General features: G+C 40.3%; 3 protein-coding genes across 10 annotated transcripts in view; 1 reads left to right on the top strand and 2 right to left on the bottom strand.

Moving 5' to 3' along the window:
* tmco3 (transmembrane and coiled-coil domains 3) overlaps positions 1 to 19,780 on the top strand; it is a 37,049-nt gene that overhangs the window by 2,306 nt on the left and 14,963 nt on the right. For 2 of the 7 annotated variants that reach the window (XM_071206657.1, XM_071206655.1), the window contains exons 2-4: positions 337 to 454; positions 18,887 to 18,943; positions 19,628 to 19,721. The gene's annotated coding sequence lies outside the window, so the exon portion shown is untranslated. The other 5 variants (XM_071206658.1, XM_034109618.2, XM_034109625.2 and 2 more) reach the window with 5 other exon arrangements.
* Positions 5,335 to 11,012, bottom strand: adprhl1 (ADP-ribosylhydrolase like 1). Its single transcript, XM_034109605.2, has 8 exons — positions 10,743 to 11,012; positions 10,314 to 10,596; positions 8,943 to 9,107; positions 8,515 to 8,640; positions 8,197 to 8,337; positions 6,635 to 6,762; positions 6,399 to 6,531; positions 5,335 to 6,309 (listed from the first exon to the last, which is right to left on the bottom strand). Exons 2-8 carry the CDS (start codon positions 10,528 to 10,530, stop codon positions 6,140 to 6,142), a joined length of 1,080 nt encoding a protein of 359 aa, XP_033965496.2. The 5' UTR covers positions 10,531 to 10,596; positions 10,743 to 11,012; the 3' UTR covers positions 5,335 to 6,139.
* On the bottom strand, positions 12,210 to 18,825 carry dcun1d2b (DCN1, defective in cullin neddylation 1, domain containing 2b). Of its 2 annotated transcripts, none has more exons than XM_034109669.2 (7): positions 18,680 to 18,825; positions 16,661 to 16,877; positions 15,913 to 16,081; positions 15,324 to 15,454; positions 15,130 to 15,212; positions 14,788 to 14,884; positions 12,210 to 14,599 (listed from the first exon to the last, which is right to left on the bottom strand). In XM_034109669.2, exons 2-7 carry the CDS (start codon positions 16,833 to 16,835, stop codon positions 14,523 to 14,525), a joined length of 732 nt encoding a protein of 243 aa, XP_033965560.1. In that variant the 5' UTR covers positions 16,836 to 16,877; positions 18,680 to 18,825; the 3' UTR covers positions 12,210 to 14,522. The 2 variants fall into 2 exon arrangements, with proteins under 2 accessions (XP_033965560.1, XP_071062769.1); XM_071206668.1 differs by lacking the exon at positions 18,680 to 18,825 and adding an exon at positions 17,481 to 17,569.

Here is a 19,780-nt window from a genome sequence, read left to right as displayed (position 1 = left end):
GTTTACGTATTGCTGTATTTTAACAATTTCCTGTAGTTTCCTATTTAGAGGGGGGAAAGGGGGAAACCACGTGGTGAAACAAATGTTATTAGTGTGTTAATTTGTACTCAAATGAGTTTAAGTAAGGGACATTTTTAAATAGGATGTATGTTTCATGTGGCACTAATATTCTTTTTGTATTCATTTCCATAAACACCACAACTATCATTTACTTAGGTGTGTAAATATGTATATATCACTGTGTTGTATGGTGTACCAACTGTTTCAGAATGTAGAAAAGCACTTACCTTAATCAAATTACTTCAAATTTGATTTAAGCGTTTCTGCCCTACACAGACAGTAAATAACAACACCATACTCCTGATCATCGCCACTGCTATCAGGATAAGCCTTGTGATGGACGGATGATGGATCATGTAGGCCCGGTCTCTTATCCTCTTGTGAAAATACCAGAGTAAGTAAGTGCAAATTCAGACTCATGTTTTAGCAGTAATGTAATCCTGCTGATGGGCGGGGTAGGATCTCTGAATAGGATGAGTTTCCAGCCACATGTGACATGTTTGTCAAAGCTGTTTGCAACCTTTCATCTGTTTTGAGCATCACCACAGTTTCCTCTTTATATTTGATTGAAAATAATTTATAAAAAGCCTTGTAACCTTCATGACCATGTATTTGGCAATGTGTCTGGGTCAGTGAGTCTGTATACACTGCAGCCGGTTTGTATAATAATGTATTTTGCACTCGTGCATTTGAGCTTCAAGCATGGTTTGAAAATCCAATTTATCATATTTAAAATCATTGAATAAAGGTTTTTGCACCTCATATATCCTGCAGAATTACTAACTGCACTTACCAAAACCAAACATTTGCACCCAATTGGCAAACACTTTATTCATGTGAAGACACTTTGTCCAACCTACACACCATTGTGATAAAGCACACTCATCTTTTAAGGTCGTTCTGTATGTAGAGAATTCTGCATATACATTTTTTTCAAGTCTACAAAAATAAGTGCAGGAACAAAAATATACTGTTGTACTTTTATTTTTCTCCAAAACAAATTGGTGCAACAGTCATGCACAACACATAGTTACAATTGTAAACAAAAATGATGCCTCTGTCAAATACAGTAAATCGAAAGGAAAACATTGAGGAAAAATCAATCTTTTAACAAAAAACAGAGGAAAGAAAAGTGCTTAGGCTGCATCTCGTCCCCTATCTGGGTCTGGCCACAGCCCCTCATCAACATTCCGAAGAAGCATGCACCTATAGCCTGACGGTCATACAGCTTCAACCGTTGCAAATAACTCTTCAACTACTTATCCTCCCTCTACATATTCCCACTTGCTGCTATCCATACATCCATTGTTGTTGTGAAGAGTTAACATTTTTACAAAAATAAGTTCTGTTTTTATGGTAATTTGGCATGTGTTAATTGATTCATGTGTGTAGCAATTATAATGGCAGTGTTTTGAAAATGTGTCTTACTTAGAGAACCGTGGGCAGTGTCTTGCAAAACGTACCAAGTGGAATTGCAAATTGGGGAGCTGAAAATGTGTTGAGAGGTTTGGAGATTTAAGCTGGGGTTTTGCCCTTTGAGTGTGAGTTTTAATAACTATGCTTTATGTGTCATTTTATTGTGTTAGCAACTGAAAAAAACTGTAAGCAGCATGCACCTGACACTAAAATAATCTGGCTTGTGAGCGCTCAGGAGGAGCTGGAAAAGGATGCTATGGAGAGGGGATGGATGAAAATGGATGGATGGATTAACATAGATTAATACAGAATTAAATCATAATTCACCTTCCAAATGTAAAGCTGTTTAGCTCTTTACCTCTACGTTCAGTCCTCCTATCAGATATGTTTATACATGTAAATATATATATATATACACAGCATAACATGTAAGGCTCCATGCAGCCTAAGAAGTTAACAGTCCTGATAATATGAGGAACGTTACTATTTGTAACAACCTTGATAAGTTCTTGAGTGCCAGTGTAACTGTAGTAGTTTATTTGGACGTTATCATTGCTATAAATAAATATTGAGGTGAACTATAGTGTAAAGCGCCTTTATGAATATGTCAACCTGTTAAATTATACATTAGATTTTAAATTAACAATGTTGTGATAATTATACACAAGATAAGTGTTACATTTTCTAGTATGATCTAGCTTCTGGCTTAAAAACACCAGGTTCACTTGTTGTTTCCACTGCGTTTCTGTAGCTGTTACTTTGTATTAACTTTGTATTGTTGCTAACGCATGAGGGTACATTCAGGTTAACTACAATTTGAATTCCTTGTACAACATTCCTGTGTGCATCACTCACTGTTAAATACTACCAAACTAGAAGTTAAAGGTGTCAGTAAATCGTATGGTTTTGGGTTTATATATTTGTTTGACTGAAGGATCCCCATAGTTGATTGTTTTGTACTTTGGTCTCTGTTTAGGACTGTGTCTCTCAGGTTGAATATTTGCTAATGTTACTGCAGAAATCCCGGTGTCTTCAAATGCATCCTTAATGGCACTGTCTTCGGAAAGTCTCAAACTTTGTGGCACACTATATTTGATGTCCTTTGTTGTTACATCCTCTCTTCCCTCTCCGGCCTCCTTGTCTTTTTCATGTGCTTTACTGCCGGTTATTTTTTTTTCAGTTGGGGTTTGTCCTTTCATTTTGTTAGGAGGAAATACGTTTGTTCCTATTAGCACCAATCCAGGGTCAAAAGCAGTTATAGAACTATCAGACTTAAGTGTCCCTGTTCCATCCAAAGGAGTTATGATTTCTGCGTGCGGTCCTGATTGACTCTCATCCGCAGCATCTAATCCAAACCTACGAACACATGGGATAACGTACATGGGCGTCCTTTTTTGAACGTTCATAGCTTTGGTTGGATCTTCCACTGCTCTCTCCTCCATTGGTTTAAGGCTTGTATTTGAAGAAAGTTCTTCAATGTTTGGCTTTATTTGACATCTCCCTGAAAGAGCTGCAGTGTCACTTGGATCTTCCACTGCTCTCTCGTCCATTGGGTTGAGGCTTGTATATGAAGAGGTGTCCTCAATCTTCGGCTTTATTTGACATCTCCCTGAAGGAGCTGTGTCACTTATTCTCACATTTTGTAGATCTATATGACAAACTTCCATCTTCATGTTTGGTATCTTTTCCAAGGTTGGGCTTTCTGATTGTTCCAGGGAATATAGTTTAGGAGAATAATCTACACAGGTGGACCACACAGGACAGCAGGTCACGATGGTCGCCACATGCAACATCACCTCGTCTTCTACCTGTGGAAGAAGCCTACAAGGCTCTGTGAGCAACGTCTCAGTGACAGATGATAGACAGAGCAGCTCTGGATGTCCATATCTTAACTTGATGGTGATTCTGGTTTCTTCAGCTATAGTCTGACTTTCCTCATAATCCTCTGTCCTCCAACCCTTACCATCATTATTGGAAGTTTGTTCTGTCTGGTTTAATGAGCAATGGCTTTCAGAGTTTTGACCTGATTGGTGGCCCACTGTTTGCGTAATTTGTTCTGCTTTCAAATTATCTTTTTCTTCCATGCTTGAGTTTACTTTTGTCAAAAAGTCTATGGCCTGATCTGGTCTTTGCTGTTTGTTGTTTTGCCCATTTGTAGATGTATTTATATTCAACTGATGTCCAACAGATTTACTTTTCTTCTGCTTTTGTTGGTTGTGTTTGTGAACAGGCAGATCTGGTGCCTTTCGGTGCTGTGTTTCATGAGAAGATATCCCCTGTTTTATATTACTTGACACCTTGACTTTTGCAGAAGGCTTTTCATGTGAACCTCTTAAGTCAGATCCCCTACATACAGTGGCAATGTTCTCAAACCTCTCCATTAATGAAGACAGGAGTATCCCTTTTCCGATGAGACTTGGTGTGATTGGCTGTTTCTTCAGCATGTTCTCTCCCTTTTCTTTCTGCTCAGCTGTAGCAAACTTGGCCACAATATCTTTGACACTGGCCCCTGTCTTCATTCCTTGTCCTCTTCTAGTCCGGTCCCTCTTGTGGATGACATTCTCACTGTCTCTGCAGTGGTTCACATTAGCTGCCAATGCTCTGCCAGAGCACAGAGTTCCTACTTCCCTTTGGTGGGTGATGGGAGGTTTAGGTGTGGAGCGTATGAATTTGGATTGGAGGAGCTGGAATGTGGTAAGACGTCGTTGTATTAAGCCTCCTATTTTTATATCTCCTCCAAACTTGCTTGGCCATCTGTCCTTCGGTCGTTCTGTACAGCATCTTTCAGGAATGTTCAAACTGGTCCCAGCACTCTTTCCGTTGGTCGTTTTATGCTCTTCAGATGGCTGAAAAATGATGCAACTTATATGAAGTTGAGTTTGCCCAACTTCCTGATCAGGCACATCGGTGTAACTTTCGCCTACAACATCGAACCATGGCTTCTCTCCATATTGGTTTCCGTTGGTCCTCATGGGCAGATCCTTTGTAAGGTAATGCAGGAGACTCTCCAGAATCCCTCGGAGAACAGGACGGCAGCTGCGGTCTCTAATCAACTTCCTCAACTTACTGGCATCAGGGCTGATACTGCTTTTCCGAGAATCTGGTCTATGGAGAATAAAGGACACGCAAAACTTAATCCTTGTAGCAATCTGGATTTCAGCATACCTGAATAGTTAGACAGCTGATTGGCAAATCATTAAATCAGTGTCAGTGCTGGATGCATAATTGTAAGGAGGTGTGTAATTACTTCAGTCAGGTCACTTATAACCAACAATGTGATGTCAACTGAGCACAGGGTTTTGAGATTTTCAATATTTGATTTAATTAAAATGTGGTTAAAATTGGACTTAATTCTCACTGAGACTTTTAACAGAACTCAATTATTGTATAAAATATTTTTTTTCAATTATGTTTTAATAAATTGTACCTTGGAAGAGCATTGTATTGGTCTTGCACTATTTTGAGAATGAACGTAGTAAATAGACTAAACAGGTTATAGAATGTAAAAATGGTACCTCACAATTTTTAAATATGGGCGGTAAAACTAGTCCAAGTGATCTCCAAAAAGCTTGATGTTGTCTCTCACTTATTAATCTTCTATTTGAGTGAATAAACAGAACTTCAGCTTGAACTGGACATACCAGAACTCCTCCCAGCCCCGCAGCAAAGTAGAGCAGATACAATGTTCAGACTTGAAGTGAGGTGCTCCAGCAGCGTGAAATTGTTACTTGTTATTAGTGGGGATTTCAGAGTAGGGTTTTGAGGCGATCTGGTAGCAAATTAAGATAGGATACAAACTGCTCATCAAAAAAGAAAAATGTGTAGTTAAGATAAAAAAAAAGACAGGCACTACATGCGTGATATATATCTGAGTCCAGTTTAATATTCACATCATATATTGACCAGGAAATTGCTAGTAACTTTCACAAAATAGTACACTAATATTATACCTGATAAGAGCATCACAGTGCAAATAATAGTTTATCACAGTATAAGATAAAAGTAATGCTATTGCACGAATCAACAATCTTATGCGTTCAAACAATTAAAAGAGTATAGATGCAAAACTACTGAATCTTAAAATCTGTTAGTTTATTAAAGGTTTGCACAATGTTTTGAAGGAATAGATCCTCCATGACACGACATAACCTTGTGCTTCGTGTTAATGCTGGTTAGCTTTAGAAGAGGGAAAATGCCAGAGAAGGAAATTATCGTGTATTCATTTTGAGAGGTTTACTATTCTCAGTTAAAATAAAAGTTAAAAAAGCAGAATAGTTTTTTTTTTCCTTACAGTTCTGTCAGAATAATATGAGTTGGAGACAGGTTATTTCTCCCTGCCATCAGTTGACAAATATGCAACTGAGTGCAGATGCAGCTCCAGAGAGATGACCTCAAATGAAAGCAGTCATGACAAAGGCTGAACCTCAATACCCTAAATGGTCTCCCTTTTGATGTTCCTCTGCCTCAAATTTGCATTATTTTCCAATTCATGAACTGCGAAAAAGCAAAATCAAAGAGTGGGGGGAGTACAGGCAAGGAAAGGACATGGTGCCCCTATAGACTATTAGGATTCTAAGAAAGAGAGGGAAGTGTGGGACAAAGGGAAGTAGCCTTGTGCAGTTCCCCTGATAGCCAGTAGGGTGCAGGCCAGTGTCGAGAAGGATTACTTGTCTATGCACTTCTCTGAAGATGCTGCTTTGTAAAGCTTTTCTCCCAGCTCCTCCAGACGCTCTCTTTTGTCCAAATCCTGGTACAGGCTTGGGGGAACCTGACTCAGGCCGTGCATGAGGCCATAGAGACAACCTGCGATCAGGCCTGTGGCTTCACTTTCACCTACAAAACAGAGCAATTTCACACAAGTCACTGTGAGCAGGCTCTGTGATTTATCTATCTGTGTTTGGAAATGTCTTGCAGGCACTCACCTCCATGAAACATGGATCTTTTGCACAGTTCTGCCCAGTCACCCCCTGCTGCTAAGAGGGAATCGTAGGCTATCATGGGGGAATCATGACCTCTGCGGCCCGCACGGCCCTCTGAGCTCCAGCGCTTATAAATCTGTAAGGATGAAGACAATGCAACAGCGGCACAATGTTCCTGTGAGGGGTTCTGTAAGCTAAACGGTATGTGTATTTTTTTGTGAGAGAGAAGTAGTATTTACCTTGTCTGTCTCCTCAGCATCATAGCGATCAGGGAAGGTGGGTTTGTTCTGGTTTTCGTTCTCTATTTCTCTCTCTTCCAGGTAAAACTGCCACTTGGCCTCAAAGTAAAACCAGTTCTCCTGATACTCTGCACACAATCACACATAACTAGTTTCAATTAATGCTCTCTCAGTAAGGCAAGGCAAGGCAAGGCAAGTTTATTTATATAGCACTTTTCAACGCAAGGCAATTCAAAGTGCTTTACAAAAAATGAAAGACATTAAGCATTAAAAAAGAAAAGCTAATAGAATAAACATTAAAAAGGAAAAATACATGGATACAATTTACAGTGCAGTCTAAAATATGAATAGTTCAATTAAACATTAAAAGAAAAAGTACATGGATAAAAGTTACAGTGCAGTTTAAGATATGAATAGTTCAATTAAAAGCAGCGACAAAAAGAAAAAACATGTAACAGTAACATGTAAGAAAAATAAAATGTGACTTATACCGAAGAAACACATGTTAAAGGTCCCGTGTCTCGTAAGTGTTTCAAAAGTGCTGATTCTGTGTCTGCTACTTTAGATCAGGGGTGTCAAACTCAAATACACAGTGGGCCACAATAAAAAACATCGGTACTAGTCGAGGGTCGGACTGGTTCAATGTTTAATGCAAAACTTATTGAAATTAACTTATTGCACATATTAAACCTGGAACTAACTAAGCTTAAATTATTGCTTATAAAAACAACATTAAACATTAAATAATCAGTTGCATTCATTTCTTATGGCTCTATCTGCAGCTTTTCCAGAGTCATTTCTTATGATTACATTTTCCCCCAATATGCCCTGTTGTCGCAAGAAATAAATTGCAGAAAGAAACATTTAAACTCAGTTTGCTGCTCTGTGATGCACACTAAGCCAGATACTTGGCATCTCATCCTGGGTGCAAGTTCATCAATGTTTGGGGTCAGGCTCTGAGCTGAGGAAATCCTCAGGATTGAGTGAAGGTGTGCGTGCAATATACCGGCGGGCCAGATCTAATAGTAATTACAAATGATCCTGCGGGCCAAAATTAAATCCACCAAGGGCCTGATTTGGCCCCCGGGCCTTGAGTTTGACACATGTGCTTTAGATGAAAATAAGGTGCCACTCCCCACGCCCCTCTGCAAGATATTTGGTTAAAAAGAACACAATGGTGCTCTAGGAGGAGATTCAGGTGATAAGTTGGGGGGTTACCTTGGTTGGTTATTGTCTAATGGTTACACAACCCAAAAACATTGTGACATCACAAAGTGGCCAAAATCTGATCAGCTCATTTTCAGACTGGATTTTAGATAAATGGATCACGAAAAAAATAGAAAGGATATTTTTTCCTGAAAGTTTATGAATCTCTTTACACAGAGGCGACACATATTTATGTATAAAAATCATGAAAAAGTCGATTTAGCATAATAGGTGACCTTTGATATAACTGCTTTTGTTTCGTTTTTTACATAAGCTTCACTTGATCTGAATAAATCCACCAAGCTGTAAAATGGTGTCTTCGTCCCTCACTAACAAAGACAGAAACAGAATCTAACCTGCCAGGTGTCGTATGGTTTTCCTGCAGTAGTCCTCTGCTCGAGGGATGACCTTCATGAGCTCACGGCCCCAAGTCACCAGAGGTTTCCCCTGGATGGCATAGGATGCAAACAGTGCCGTTGTCAGGGAGCCTAAGAAACCTGAAGCCAAGAGTGACACCAGAAGTCAATTGTTTCTACTGTAATGACAACTACAACTCAGCAAAGTATTAAATCCATGTTCTTGTAGGTAAAGTATAATTAGAAATGCAGCACAATAATCAGCCTGGGGTCTAATCAGATTTGTTTGGAAAGGTTCAAACGAGCTGACATCGTCACCTGTGGGGTGGTTGTGGGTCATCCTTCCAATCTCAATGCTGACCTCCACCAGGCTGTCGATCCTCTCAGGTTGCCAGTATCTCATACCAACACACATGGCTTTGGCAGCCGCCCCAAACCCAGACCCTGGACATAAAGTAGACATATCTTAAGTGGACACTTCCACAACAACATTTTCATAATAGGTAGTGTATAGCTCTAATGATTTGTATTAGACGGAACCGGAATAATAATCACCAACTACTTTGATAATCAATTCATAGTATAAGTAATTTTGACTTTGAGACATTTGAGATACTATTTTTAGTAGACCAAAAGATAATTGGAGGAATCAAGAAAAGAATAAGCAAATAAATTGATGATAAAAAGTGTTGGTTGGGACCCTATTGTTGTTATTTTAGAAGAAAATCTCTACAATCTCCAATGACCTTTTTCATTGAAGGGTGTATGCCAGGCGAGCAGGAAGTTGTGAGGTTTGAGATGAACACATCCCTCCACTGTGGCCGGGTCAGGTGCTCTGCCCTGCAGCGACACCATGGCTTCAACATAGAGGCGCACCAGCTCCCGGTACAGGTCCTCCAGACACCAGTAATCTGGACACACAGACATACACACACATACACAGTCAAGATTGGCATGCAAGGCGAGATGAGTGGCGCTGCAGAAGGCTAAGTTTAGCCTCAGCCTGCCACACCAAAGATTAGCATGCCTTTAGAGCGAGTGGAGTCACTTCCACACACCATGAGGTCAACAGGGATCCACGAGCAGAGCCCCCAGCCATCCTGCTAGAAATGGTTTATGTGTGTACTGTTTGTTTGTGTGCGTACATGTGAGTGAGTGAGAGAGAGAGAGAGAGAGAAAGAGAGCCTATGATGACAAAATAGTACCACGTCTAATTAAGTAGTCAAACATTTTTGATGAAAGACGGGGATTGTCACCCTCTTGGCTGGATTTAGCTAATTCTGTTACATGGAGGTAGAGCGAAGATATAAAAATGTATACATTTATCAAAAAAGGTGTGTTAAGAGGGAGCTGAGAAAATAATCCTTATTTTTACACATTGTCTTTCTGGATGTTGGTGAGATATTTGACAAAGCAAACACTCACATTCGCAACATTCATTCCACTCCATCATATATTGTGTGCAGTGCTGATGTGTGAGTGTGTGTGCAGGCATGCTGGATTGTGGCTAAATAGGGCTTCCTAATCTCAATGGATGTCATCACTATTTCACAGGACCACGGTCATTGGCTTTGAAGCAAGTCTGCAACCAAACTTGATACTGGTAGATTATGGAGGAGTCTGACCTGCTATTGTTCCGTTAAGGAGAGCCGAGGGTCCGTTTTTCCAAAGTAATCTATTTTGGACTTTTCTGTCCCGGCAACACCCTGTGGGGGCTTGAAATGATGTTCGAGTGATATATAGTAAGGTTTCTACTGAGATTATGTCTTTGATGACCTATTGGGTGATGGGTTATGGTATGTAGGCAGGTTTTTCCTTTCAAAAATGTTCTGCCAGTTAGCGATTAGCAGCTTCCATTGACTGTACAGAAGAAGCTATTCTGGTTTTAAATGAAAACAGATGTGATGTTAGGTCCGTATTTTATTGAACAGATAAAAAAACTACAGGTTTCAGTTCTGTATGAAGGTATTTGTGTTGATTCTGATTGGATATTCAACATTGCAAAACAGAATAAATCAGCAATTGATGATATAGTCATATTATGAGTTACACACTGTTATCTGTCTCTTAGACAATCATCAATCCTTTGTCATTCTTGACATCAATCCTAAACGTACCTGTTATGAGTCCTTCTGCTGTGGTGATGTGCATCAGCGTTGCATCACTCAGGGGCCAGTTTTCCGGGTCCAGTTTCTGGGCCCCCAGTCCCCCCAGAGAGGCCAGCTCCTCTTGGATCTGCTTGCCTGAATGGCAGTTTACCCAGCTTCCTTTTCTGTAGCCCAAAGCATCACCAACAGCTCCCAAAACCATGGCGGCCTTGAATTTCTCCATCATACTGGATAGCAACAGAGGTTGTTCTCTTGAATGAAGTGGTCACTTCTCCTGGGATCTAGACGGCTCCTGGCACAAACAAAAGCTGAAGTATTACCTCCTTTCAGCTGTAATTCTTCAGCACATCAACCGAACTCACGGTCACAGAACCAAGGAAGAAGAACAAATTCCCTTGCCCCAAAACATCCTGAATAACAACTTCGTCAGGCTCTCACAATATGAAGATTTCCGCTTGATGTGGAGCTACCACCTGTCTCCACTTCAATACAATCTCTCTTCCCACTCGTGGAGTTTCTCAGTACCAAGGTGGATGTGAAAACAAACGCATCAAGTGTTTCTTTGTGTTGGGCGGCCGGTAGTTCAGCAGTGATCAGGTGTCTCCTAAAAAGGCAATCCCCATGGCTCCAAAGCCTAAAAGCTGGGTGTTGAGTGGTAATGGGGGCTGGACGCACTGGAAGAGATGCTAATGTACTGCTGGGTGGAGGGCAGGCTCGTCAGCTGGTGTGGATCTAGTTGACATCCCAGCTGTCACATGGGAGGAGGGTAAGAATGGAGCCCATCCCTGCTCCATTAGCCTGCCTTCTTTATTGTTGAAGCTCAACTCTCTCATCTTTACCTCACTTTTAAAAACGGACTTTACGCACCTCCTGCACTGACATCTGCTGATCCCCTCTGCATTTATGTGCAAGTTATCCATGACATCCCCTCCCTTGGGTTATTTTATTCTTCACACATTTTTTGTGACATCGTTTCCAACCCTTCATTTTTTTTATGTATATGTTTTTGAATGTCGCCCTTCACATACTCAGTAACAGTAGACATTACCAGAGGGGACAATGATGATATGATGCAGGAATGCAACCTGATAATGGACAACTGTTACCAAGCTGACATTTCATTGTAAACACAAAATCAGAAGTACGGATATTATGTTTGATTTATTACTTCCACCCTCTATATCAGTCCGGCAGTGGCTCAGTCAGTATGGGCTTGGACTGGGAGCTGTAGGGTCGCCGGTTCAAGTCCCCGACCAGACCTAAAAAATATGGAGTGTGAACTGCTACTTGGAGAGGTCCCAGTTCACCTCCTGCCCTACCGGACACCCCCCTCACTCCCATTGCTCCCCGGGCATTGTACAATAGCTGCCCACTGCTCCTAGTACTACACTCCTGGTACTAGGATGGGTTAAATGCAGAGGCCAAATTTCACTCTGTGTGACCATTAAAGAGGATTTCATCCCTCCCTATTCTTCTTCTATATCACTAAAATCAGTTTGTCTAAAAACCTGCTGAATTAAGGGTCTCTTCTGAATAGAGCAAAGCAATAGCTGAGACAAACTCTGTATTATCACAGTGAACCTTGAGTGATATCATAACATTATTGTTTAAATGTTACTGCTATCCAATCCAAATTAACTATTCAGAATTAGGTTTTAAATAAAAAAACTAACAATATTAGTTCCTGATGTTCTTGTTTAAAATGTGACTTAATAACAGTTTTGTTTGATTAAATGTACAACATATTTTTCAACTTTTAGCTGCATTTTTGCATTTGCCATGTCCTGATTCTTCTTGATTTTCAGAAAAATATGAATCTGAGGATATTGATTTCTGAACAACACAACTCTGCTTAACTGTGCAATATACTAACTTGTTAGACAGAGACAAACCTTCACAAGGCTCTTTAAAAACAACATGCTTTATTCACAACTTTCTAAAAGAAAACAATGCTTTTGTGACAAAACATAATATTCTGTAAATACCTGTTTTCTTGCTGGCAACAATAATACTGTTTTGATAAGAATTATCTGCATGACTTGACACAATTGACCAGACATTTGATAAATAAACACGTACCAAATGTACCATGTGAGCAAACTGAACAACCGAAAGAGGTTACATTTTCTTGCTCCAAATCCACAGAGGATGCCAGATAATTCTGTCCACAATCAACTGGGAAAAGCTTTCACACCATCTGGCTGTGCTGGTGGTCTGTGCACAACTTCAACGGTCAGAAGGTTATACAGGATATTTGATTCCACCAACACATATGATATATGTACCAGCTGCTACAGTGACTGTTTTACAGTCATAATAAAGCTGTTTCATTTGCCACTCGATTGCATTCAATCAGGGACTAAAATAATAATAAATTCCCATCCCGATCCACTCTGAAAGTCAACTTAACACACCCCACCTTAGTTATGACCTGTGCCTACATATAAGCAAACTTTGAGAGAGATTTGTTGCAGGGTAACACATCCTCATTTAATAACATGGTTTTATTATAGTGACAATTGGTAGAACTAGACAGCATAGTTAGATGGCAAATAGTGATGCAGGTGCAGGAAGCCACCTGCACTGTGAGAGAGGACGACTGGTACCTGAGCTCTACCTTCTGCCACTCTTTAGGCCAGGAAAGCGCGGTGCATTTAAAGTTCAGAACTGCACTTAAAGAGCAACACTACATCTTGTTTGGAGGAAAAGCATTGCACCGCTAGATGGCAGTGCAAGTACTGTTGAGCACTGTTCTCAAAGTGACATGTTTTGCTCTGTGGTAGTTACTTAAACATGCCACCATTGCACTAAAGTCACTAATTCATGATAAGCAACAGACTAAAACTCAAACAGTGCAAACTAACAGTTAAAATACTCTTAGCTCGGATGTAGATGTTCATTTAAAAAGTCTAGTGTGTTAGTGAAGCTACAGTCAAGTCAACTGAGTAGCTGTGTACAGTACTGCCTGATAAAGAAAAGTCCTACAACAGAAAAGTGTAAATCAGTGCAGTTTGCACAGTTGGCAAATCACCTGGCTGATAAACAGTCAATGTGCCAGTCGGTCTCTCTTTGTACAGCAGTAAACACACTGCAACATGAAAGTCAAGTATTTAATGCAGAAGCATTTCAAAGAAATGAGGATCTAATCGCGGTGTATGTACCAATCATGATTATAAATGTCATTACCTGTTTTCTCAGATATACATTTCGGTTTCATTGGATCTTTCTTATTCCTATTGGTATACAGCGTGTTACGGCTGTAACAACATGATTCTGCTGGTGCTGAGCTTGGAAAGCATGCCGCTCTGTCCAATAGTGCGAATACAAAATGTTGACTTGAACCCTTTCTCTCTGGCTAGTTAAGGTGAATCATAATTTCTTAACTTCTAATCATCATAAAACCAAATGAAAATATTAAGCATTGTAAAAGAGGCCATATGTTTACCTTCCTTAAAAAATATACACACACACACACACACACACACACACACACACACACACACACACACACACACACACACACACACACACACACACACACACACACACACACACACACACACACACACACACACACACACACACACACACACACACACACACACACACACACACACACACACACCCCTCAGTATGATTGTAAGAGAGCTCCACACTCGCAATCTCAGTGAAAATAATGTAGACTTCTATGTTTTTCTCCCCTCCTCAACATCAGTGGCACTGCTTCACACTAGCTGACATAAACATGCAGATTTGAACAGATTGTCCCATTCACGATTGACAATGTGAGAGGCCACATCCTACTGCATCTATAAGTTAATCTTCTGCGTGTGCTGAGGGTTCACAGTTACCTTCCCTCCTGACTGTGCCGAGGGTGCAGCTTAGTGAGAAAGTCAGCAGCAGTTCCAAGCCACACCCATTGGTGATGAGTTCTCAGGGTACTCAACATTTCCATATTGCAATAACAAAGTCTGTTTTTGCCAAAAAAACAAACATAATTAATCTTTCTCCTGTTGATTCCACTCCTGTTTTCCTCTTGCACTGTTCCTGGTCAAGGCATCTTATACAGTTTGAGGAACAATCCTAACATCAAGCTGCAGACAGGCTTATTGAGAAGTACTCTCTTTTTGGCTCATTTGTATGAAAATCCTCATTCAAAAAAAGAAGAAAATTGGGAGAAACACAAACTCCATTTGCTGCATGAAGCCGGGACAAACACTATGTCATGTTGCGCTTACTCGTCACAATCGGCCGAGCAAACTCCACAAAGTCGTCTATGAGGACAGGCCACGCCCCTGAGAGAGAGAAAAATAGTAGTTACATCTCAATTAAATCTTGTTATCAACACACACAATGATGGGGGGGGGGACTAACTGCATTATCAGTAATAAAAGTGTATGTGATCAGCCAGATTTAATCTTTCAGTGTTGATTTAACCACTCCGATGTGTTCACATGACTTTATCCTGCTTTAAAAACCTCACCTTCCTCATCGTAGTTTGACATGTCGTCTGTGATCATATTGCCGAAGTCAAGGAGGAGGTTCCACGTGTCTTTAGGAATGGAGCGTTTGTGATGCTCCTGAATGCAGCACAGTGACAGGAACATTGAGAGAGAAACATTATTACAAAATCAGTAAAAGTCCATTCAACAGCTTTTATGAACCTTAGTGGTTATTGGCAATGTGTCAAAATGGTGTTTAATGTACTGGTTATGTTTGAGTCTGTAGTGATTCTAGTATTATTCTTCTTCACAGGGACTTTGTAAATGAGATGGACAGAATATGCGGAAGAACTATTCTGAATGTATAAAATGTTCTTGCTTACCACCAGGAAGCGGTTCCAGAGATCCAAAAACTTAAAGCGACCAGTGAGAACTAGATTCCAATAGGCGACAGCCATCTCCAGGTCTAAAAAACAAAGTAGATTAAGACTTTTACCTTCTTTGTCCAGATACAATCTGTTAAACAACAAGTAACACACATGTTCTTCTATTCTTCATGTTTTGTTCTTAAACTTACCTAAACCTTTCTGGCCTGGGTTTTTGGCAAAATTGAAGGTAAACTGGTAGAAGTCTTTGAACTTCCCAGTGTCTTTCAGCTCCTGCTCTAGTCTGGGAAGGATGGCCTTGAGTTTTTCTGGACTGTCACAGCTAAAGGAGACATTAGGAATCATTAAACATTTTAACAAAATATCAAAGTCAACTTTATTGTAAATCTTCCAGCTTGTGTGTATAGATGGAGAGATCGAAATACCGTTTCCCACAATCCCGAATATAAAAACAAATGTTTATAAAAAGATGTATATATATATATATATATATATATACACAGTCAAAGACACATTTTTACATGTGCACACATTAAGACCTAAATAAAAATACAACAATCACTATGTACAAAATAACTGTCAATTCAATATTATGAGAATGTACATTGGTGCATTCTCATAACATTGAAGTGACTGTTATTTTTGTTTAAATATTTGGGTATCATAAAAAACAAAAGTTCTAAAAACGTCTTTACATTTCAATTAACATGGCAATGAAATGTTGAGAATGAGGTGACTTCTTAATCAAATGTTGTAGATTTCAGTACCAGTGTTGCTCACCCAAGCTCAGCCATGCCATCCAGGAACTCCTTTCTGCTGAACTCGCATTGCGTGGCCGCTCTGAACTTCCATGCCACCACAAGGATGCTCACGCTAGCTGGATCCAGGATCAGGTCGTCACAGAACTGCTGGACGCCATCGATGCCTATCTTGTTTTCATCTTGGGGGTCTGCAAACACAGATGCCAAAGTGTTACAGAATAGCAATGCTAATGTTAAAGGGAACCTATTATGCAAAATCCACTTTTTCATGTCTTTTATACACAAACATGTGTCCTCTCTGTGTAAACCGATTCTGAAAGTTTCAGGAAAAAAGATTCGCTCACTTCTTGTCCTGATCCATTCGTATAAAAACCTGTCTGAAATTGAGATGATCAAATTTTGGCCACTTTATGATGTCATAACGATGTTTTCGCTTGTGTAACCATTAGCCAATCACCAACCAAGGTAACCCCCCCCCCCCACCTTATCCCCTGAATCTCCTCCTAGAGCACCATTGTGTTCTTTTTAACCAAATATCTCTCAGAGGGGCGTGGGGAGGGGCTCCTTATTTTCATCTAAAGTAACAGACAGAGAATCAGCACTTTTGAAACAGGGCTGAAACAGAGGGGATTATGGGATGCTACAATGGGTGATCTGTTTGGTATTTCGAGCCAAACATTTCAGTTTTGTATATATCTGAGACCTAAAATGTATTGATGAAAAACAGTATAATATGGGACCTTTAACATTAGTTTTGAAACACTTGCCTTTGTATCTGTTGTAGAGCTGTTCCAGCTTCTTGCGGTCCACCGAGGTTTTCATGGATTCTTTGTAGTATAGGTCTGGATTTTGGAAGTAATTATCTGTGGCGACTTCTAGTTTCCAGTCATTCTGCGTCAGGCAGTACACGGCTGTCCTCTCCCCGGCCTGCGTGAAGGACATGAACTGCCGAACCTTGTCCTTCTGCGACGACTTCAACTTGTGCTGTGAAACAAAGTTGTACACAAGATACATTAAGGGCTGTGTCAGGATGTGCACCATGCAAGCACAACATCAAGTGAAACAATACAATTATTAAAGCAGAATTTTAACACAGAGATGTAATGTTTTGTTTAAATGCAGAAGCCTTTATTATTTCAGTTGTTATTGTGTTTGAATGGTGCATATTAACAAACAAATTATTTCTAACTATTTTCTACACACACAACCTGGGGGATGCAGGAACCTGAGGGTGTAGACAGGCAGTAATCTAGTGTTATGGTAAATGGGATGCACAGATATGCATGTATAGTTGATGCTGCACATCGGCAACACTCAGCCTAAACTTTCTGTACTTAAACTGTACACACACACGCACACGCACGCACGCAGTTGGATGTGGATAAATAACACTTGCTATTAGACCTGATCAGTAGGACTCATATCATGCGTGCATCAGCCATTAGTACATTACGGGAAACCAAAACCTCCACTCAATAGCCCACCGTAAAGTCCCGTTAGTTTACAAAAAGACCTCCTCGTGTTCACTTAAACTAGACAGTCATCGGGAGGATTGCACGTATTTGCAGAACTGCAGACCTGACCCACCCGATAATCAAAACAGCAGATTCACGGTGACAGAGCAGTGTGTGGTGACCCTGGACGTTTCGCTCCGGTATGCTCTCTCCTGACCCGGGGCACACTACAGGCGAGTTACCAAAAAGGGAAAGGTACGTGCGGCAAGTGCTGGTGTCCTGATCTCAAAATACCAACAACTGACCTTCCATTTCCCTCATATTCCCGACATACATCACCCTGGCTATGCGACACTTGGCAGAGGACACCCCGGTCTCCTGTATCGGTGTGCCCCCCGCTTTACGGTAGTGCCATACGTTATCGGGTTATGGACTTGTTTAACGGAGCTAGAGATTAGCACCGTTTTCTTATTTTTATTCTACATACCATTTTATCACACGCTGTTTTGGCCCACTTGATATCCAATTACCCTGGTGCGCATGCGTGAAAAGAACTGCGCTACAGTAGAGGCACACTGTTCATGGGAAGTGTAGTTCCGTAGTGCTGTAATGCCACAGGGTCTGTGTTTTTCAATACTTTACTGCATTAAAACACATCTGTTTCGGCAAAATATGGATTTCTTCTCAAAATACTTCTAACAAATATTATGTAAACTAAAAAAAGTCACATTAAAACCTATGTGTAGCTGTGTTTACCACCACATTCAAAATACAAGTTTTGAGCAGGACAGTCGAGGAAACTCGTCTTTGAGCTTATGTAAACGGGTTTGTTGTTGTTGGAAAAGTCAATGTATAATGTTAAGCGAGAGTTAAGACCAATAAAAGTAGATTTAACCAGCTGCCACAATGCAGTTGGCACGATCGCGTAAGAAAACATAACATCATAAAAACCACAACTCCCAAATAAAAGCTGATCAAGATGTTTCGGAAGTAACTTAATCTAAATATAAATCAAAGTTAAATCAGAAAACAATGCAGCAGTTGTCTAGTTTCGCTTAGTGTTAAAGTTATACATTGACACGTCTTGATCAGCCCTATCTCATAAATGTTGCTGAGACGTGTAGCTAACTTATTCAGCTAATGTTAGCATTGTAGTGTTAGCCTTAGCCTCGGTGTCATGGGAGTGTGTGGACTCAGCAGGCTGAAGCTGGTCTGACAGCTTTAAGGATTCCGACTTCGCTTTACTTACAGCTCCAGAAGAGAAAACAGGTTGAACTTTGTACACATTTTTAAAGAATGGTCCAACTTTAACAAGGTTTTTGTCGCACCTACCTGAATGAAGTTACGCTAGCACCCAGTTTGCTAGCAAGAATAGTGTTACCCACTGCTTGAGGTCGAAGTAAACATGAAGTTGGTCGCAAGCCGGTGAACGCCTGCACCGACGCTGGCTTCAGCTATGTGGCAGCAGGGGAGGGGGGGGGGGGGGGGGGGGGTGTCGGTGCTGCGGTACAACAGCATGATTGTTCCCTTCTTCTCCAGCTTCTCCTTCAGTCGTGGAGTACAGCTGAACACCGGGACAGGTCACATATTTCACAGGTAGGTAGGCCTACTGCCTTTCTTTCTTTTTTATCTTCATTTGTTTGTTTTTCTTTAAGTGTTCGGGACATTGAGCTAATTCTTAATTTCACCTCCCCATGGCATTTCCTGAAACGTCAGTCATGACTGGGCTGTGTGTTCTGGTTTGTATGATGTGACGCTTGACTGCCATGGTTTTGATTGTAGGGAATGGATGATATATTGTTTATTTCCCCTTTGGCATGGAGGTGTTGGTATTTATAATTGTATATATGTACATGCATCTAGCAGTATTAATCATAATTATTGATGCATTTATGCTCCATAACTTTAATATTGTATTTGGTAAAGGTGTAGATACTTCTAACTAGTTGTAATACTGTGGGGTATCTAAACATATAATATCACCATTTTATGATATTTACCGATTAATAATATCCAAATTGTCAAGATTACTTCATGTGTTAGAAAAGTGGTGGTCCCACCACTGCTAAATAGTACTGCACTTTTTGTTGTTGTACTTTCTTATACTTATACTGCCAGTTAATACTTCTAGTTCACTACATTTCTTTAACTCCTTTATTCGTTACATTTCAGATTACGTTTTTATCCACAAGCCAGTTTTATAATAATTTTATGAAATGTACTGCATTGTCATAAAACAATCTATAATAACAGTATGTGAATTGTGCTTTTGATTTCTAGCAACTGTATCTGGGTGGAAGCAGTCCTGTTGAAGGAAGGACAGAGGAGCAGTTTGGAGAGTAAAAATCCTTCAACTTGACTCATGCTCTCAAAGGTGTGGTACAGCATAAATGCACACATTCATTCATTTCTAAGTAATTACATGTTGTCAGA

The sequence above is a fragment of the Pseudochaenichthys georgianus genome, chromosome 3, assembly GCF_902827115.2.
Source record: "Pseudochaenichthys georgianus chromosome 3, fPseGeo1.2, whole genome shotgun sequence".
NCBI lineage: Eukaryota > Metazoa > Chordata > Actinopteri > Perciformes > Channichthyidae > Pseudochaenichthys > Pseudochaenichthys georgianus.
This window is presented reverse-complemented; position numbering and strand designations above follow the sequence as displayed.

Coding starts and splice junctions, on each gene's coding strand:
- adprhl1 (XM_034109605.2), bottom strand. CDS start 10,530: ATGATGGAGAAATTCAAGGCCGCCATGGTTTTGGGAGCTGTTGGTGAT. Junction 8,641..8,942: donor TACACCCTTCAATGAAAAAG/GTCATTGGAGAT, acceptor CTTTATGTCCAG/GGTCTGGGTTTGGGGCGGCT. Junction 6,310..6,398: donor AAGATCCATGTTTCATGGAG/GTGAGTGCCTGC, acceptor TCTGTTTTGTAG/GTGAAAGTGAAGCCACAGGC.
- dcun1d2b (XM_034109669.2), bottom strand. CDS start 16,835: ATGTCCTTCACGCAGGCCGGGGAGAGGACAGCCGTGTACTGCCTGACG. Junction 16,082..16,660: donor GCTCTACAACAGATACAAAG/GCAAGTGTTTCA, acceptor CTGTGTTTGCAG/ACCCCCAAGATGAAAACAAG. Junction 14,600..14,787: donor GTCAAACTACGATGAGGAAG/GTGAGGTTTTTA, acceptor TCTCTCTCTCAG/GGGCGTGGCCTGTCCTCATA.